Source organism: Carlito syrichta, unplaced genomic scaffold, assembly GCF_000164805.1.
Source record: "Carlito syrichta isolate Samal-C Ts95f unplaced genomic scaffold, Tarsius_syrichta-2.0.1 Scaffold45653, whole genome shotgun sequence".
NCBI lineage: Eukaryota > Metazoa > Chordata > Mammalia > Primates > Tarsiidae > Carlito > Carlito syrichta.
Window position 1 is genome coordinate 6457 of NW_006989749.1, and position 4870 is coordinate 11326.

At 38.6% G+C, this 4870-nt stretch overlaps 1 protein-coding gene across 1 annotated transcript; it reads right to left on the reverse strand.

The window, feature by feature from the left end:
- Positions 1–537: 537 nt before the first annotated feature.
- Positions 538–4799, reverse strand: LOC103249737 (thrombospondin-4-like; the record flags this gene model as incomplete). Its single annotated transcript, XM_008048357.1, has 2 exons — positions 4664–4799; positions 538–741 (listed from the first exon to the last, which is right to left on the reverse strand). Coding segments are annotated over exons 1-2 (292 nt in total), but the record flags the coding sequence as incomplete, so codon positions are not given.
- Between the last annotated feature and the right edge of the window lie 71 nt (positions 4800–4870).

Sequence of the window (4870 nt, forward strand, 5' to 3'; positions counted from 1 at the left end):
GACCAAGGAGAGGCCCAAATTTTACCTATACAATGACCAATTATGTACCTAACCCTGACTTGTACCTCACATCTTTAAAATAAAATAAAAATTACCCAATCTCAGGTAATCTTTTATGGCAACACGAAACAGACTAAGATAGCCAGCACCATGAATTCTGACAAATAAATGTCTGTTGTTTTAGCTACCAGTTTACACTATTTTTTCATAGTGGCCTAAGCTAAGACAATGGCCTAATTGTCCTGGGTCCTATCCCTTCCAGACCTGGGTTCAGAATAACATGAGGATGGGACAATGTCAAAATGCATCTTGGCCACAAGCAATTCTTCATTTTTTTCTCCCAATATCACCTCCTTCACTATCCTGCCTTTCTGTATATGAAAATGTACAGTAAGAATACTTTGATATTGAAAACAGAAATAAACAGTGTGTGAGGAAAAAAAATTGTACAAGGGAACCATCTTAAGGAGAACAGGTTCCAATCCTGGCATAGAAAAAGGCCATTTTTAAGAAAATGATTTCTGAAAATTTGCTTACCTTTGTTTAAGCGTCCCATCACAGTAAATTCAAAATATTTGCTGTTGTCAGTTGAAGAGTAAAGGCCAAAGATGGTGGCTGAGCTTTTAGTCTGCAACTTGAAGGTGGAAATCACATAGAGATCATTCAGGGTGGGGTCCGTCAGGACTGGCAGCAGAACTCCTGGGTTCGGCCTCTGACCAAAGGACTGGAGAAGATCAAAGACTGGGTAAAAGGGTGAAAGCAAGGAGTCAGTGAAATATTCAACTTTGGGGCAAACATTTTGGAGGGAGGACAATTTGACAATAAGCCACAAAGTAATGTAAGCTAGTCTTATAATCTCTTTTCCACATTGCCAGACCCAATAGTTCTTCCTTGTCACTGTTATAGCAACTAGACATTTGAACCAAGAGAAATATAGCACAAAATTCATCACTGGGCACAGTTCTCAAGAGAAGACTAAACTTGCAAACACAAAATTGGATCTGGCTTACAAGTGACTCTGAAAATGCCCACTAGGAAAAAACACTAAAGGCGTAAAGTACAAGGGGAACTAGTGAAAGTATCCAAGTTATTGTTTTACTTATGTCCCCAAGCAGTGATTTCTGTCATGGAGTCCCTTATGCACCTCCAAGAAGAGCCAACTGTATTTTCCTGGTCAGTGACAAATGACAGGGCATGCAGTAGAAATTGTGGATATGGTGGTAAACACACTGTCAGAAAATGTGCTACCTTTGTGAGACTCAAGTGTTCCCTTTGTGCTTTTACAATTCTCCAATGTTTCTCTGTTTAAAAACAAATTTTAAAAACCCAATGTAGAAACAAAACAAAACAAAATTATGTGGTTTCCATTTCTTGACTGAGAATTGGTCTACAAACATTAGAATCTGCATTTGTATTTGTAAAAGTTGCTTTTGACCAAGCAAGCAGCACTTTCTCTCAAAAGCTTAATAATATTTGTGAAAGCTCCAAGAGAGTATGTCCAGCACCATTTAAAAGACAAAGGCCAAGTCTGGGTAATACTAGAAGTTACTTAGTATTTCCATTAGTTTATTCAAATATGATATAAACAATTTCACAGCCTGCAGAAACTTCAGCACCTACAGCTGTCTCTTGGATACAACAATCTGGTTATTAATAGGGTAATATTGGTAATTTATAAAGAGCTCTTACAAAGCAGTAAAATGATAAGCATACTAATAGAAAAATAGGTAAGAAACATGAAACGGCAATTTACAGAAACAGAATTACAAATGATCATTAAGTTTATAGATAAATGTTTATGAATTTACCTAATGCTCAATTAAACAATAAGAAATTATTTTCACCACCAAATTGGAAACCTAATCAACATCATAATACCCAGGTATTGGTGAGGGTTCAGGGAAATAGGCACTCTCATCTATCACTTGGTAAGATCTAAACTAGTATAAACATTTTTGAAGATAGTTTAAACAACAGTATCAGCAGCTCTAAAACAAACACACTATTTGATCTAGCAATTCTACTTGTAGGAATTTGTCCTAAGGAAATAATGGATAATATGATAAATGACTTAGGTACAAGGCTATTCACCACTAGTGGCATATCTAGACTTTCTATTTAGAAAAAAATTAAGTGAAAAAAATCAAATTGGAAGAAGGGTAAATCTGAAACTCTGTTAGCATAGCACTTTGCTATGAAAAAACGAACTGTCCTTAGCAAAGAAAGAAGGGCTTGGCACAGATTGAGAGGTTGGTTACAGCCACGCCAAGCCATCTTGTGGCACTGCACTTGTTCAATACATTATTATTTATAATATTAAAACAATGGAAATCACTTAAGGATCTTATATTGTGGCTCTGACTAATACATTTTGATCCTTTCAAAAAGCAGAATACTACTTATTTTCAAAATGTAATTGAATACTTACCAGATGTGGAAAGATGTTCATGATATATAAAGAAAAGGAGATAACAAAGCTATAGGTATAACATAATCCCATTTGAAATATATCAAATATTTGAAACAAAAGACAGTACAATAATGTGCTAAAATTAATAGAAGCTATCTCTGAGTTGTATAATTATAAGTTTTAAATTTCTTATTTCATTTTTTATTTTATTTTTTGCTTATCTAATTTCTATTTTTCTACAATAAATAGGTTCTGCTTTTGTAATAAAACAAAAATTAATATAATTTTAAAACACACAAGCAAAAACCTAGTTACTCAAGAGTGTCTACTCTTTTTTAAAAGAAAATTTGTCTTCAAACTAGATCTCTGTTGTTTTCCATATCCATCAGAGAACCTTACACAACAATGTATTTACTGCCAGACATGTTAGAAAGCAGAACACTATTGTGTTCCCCCTGGTGCCCACATCCCCAAACCATGAAGATGGTTACCTTCTGCATTTCAAAAAGAAAACTGGGTTTTTTAATTTTCAGAGAATTGGAAACTTTACATTTTCACCAACGAGGACAAAGAGGAAAAAGGCAATATGTTTAAAATTTCCATTCAGGACAAGACACCTTCAGAAAAGAAAAATGTGTTTAAGGGAACTGCCTTCAAAACTATACTCCTTTTTGCTTTGACCATTATTGAGTCCATAATTTAACTAGAGATAAACTTGCTGGATTTCAATCTATCGTCTGATCCGTTTGCTTCTTTCTCAAGAGGCAGTATTAGAATTGTAATGAACATAGAGTGTTCTGAAAAGGAACGCTACCCTTTTCTGTTAATGTTGCTCTGTTTTAGTAAAAGCATCAGGATCTAAGCACAACTCTTTAGTGTTAGAGTTGAAATTACTGCTATCAATGAGCCCAGCTACCATGGTATAAAAACTGAACACATGCTAATTGAAAACTAGCAATGCGGCTCAGACGGAAAAGGAGATAAGCAAATTATTCTCTCCAGCTGATAACTGCAGACTAGATAACTCAACAAAAGAATCTATCAGAAACTTGATGAATCAGATCATCTATACCAACTAAATTAACCAGATAATTTAGGTCATGTAACCTGAGTTCAAATCTCCATAAAATGATCAGGTCTTAAAAGCAGCAGGATCCATACCTAAGGCACACCCTGAAATTGTGTATTCAAATATCAAGAATTTACATAACACGAAATATTATACCCATAAATTCAAACCTACCCAGTAACATCTGATAGAAGAAAATTTTGATTTGTGTTAAGAAACTCCCTTTCTTACTTTTCTAGAAGCGCTGGCATGATGCCTAGTGCAGACTATAGCATTTCAAATATTTCAATCCCAAACTAAAAGTTAGCAATACAGTACCTGAAAATCACAATTCTGGTTGCTTGATCTGGGATCAAAAAGAGTTATTTGGTGAAAGGCAAAGTTTAAATGGGTCATTGCCGCCGTGGGATGCATTCTTTGCTCTGGCTTCAAGAGGAATAACAGCTTTCACTGCAAGTTATCAGTCTCTTCCATTTTATACCCTTAGTAAGAAATCAACCAAGGCAACATGTTCCAAAAGATTTAAGTCATCAGTGATCAGTTGGGGCCAGTTAGAACTCTAAGATCTTTTCTTGCTTAAATCATTTTTTCCTTTTGGTCTTTACAACAATTTCTACTTAACTGTAAGTACTTTTGGCCCAGGGGCTATTTTCACCTTATCACACAAAGGGGGTCTAGAATCATCAGGTGTATATACTGAATTTTTACCTTTTCATTTCTCAGCCCTTACTATTTATCAAGGGCTGGAATCAAGAAATCAAGAATCAAGAACTCCGGAAAGAGGCTTTGACTTGAGGGCCCAAGCAAAGTCAGAGCAAAGACAGGGTGACAGGGCCATAGAGGGGCCCGCGGTTCTGATGTGGGCCTGGCTCTGGGGAGCATCGCTCCCGCCTGCAGAAGAATTCTGGGGGCAAGGCAAGTGGAGGGAAGGGGTTGTAGGGACAGAAGCCGGATTTCATCCCACAACAGACACTACGTGTGAGAGGTCTAGGCCCGTGTGGCAAGATATGAAGCAAATCCCACATCTTTGCATGGACTGAAAACAAGTTTGCATCCCCCAAACTATCCTTTAGGGAACTGGTCTCATCGCGGGAGAATAGAACTTCAGAAGCGTCTAGGCTCTCATCACCGCTTCCAGTGGTGGAGGGACCGAGGTCGTCCCGTGCCGGCCCGAGCCCACTTACCCTGGGGGGTGGCCTGGGCGCCCACCCCTAGCCACGGCTGCAGGGCCAGGTGCAGCAGGAGGAAAGCGGCTCCGCGCGGGGGCCACATGCCTGCTCTTTGCTTCCCGCGGGGCCCTGCCCGAGGTCCCAGCGGCGCTGTCCCTAGGGGGCTCTGCCAGCGGCGCAGGGGGCGGGCGCCGGGGTGCGCGGGTGCCGCGAGGGGCCGCC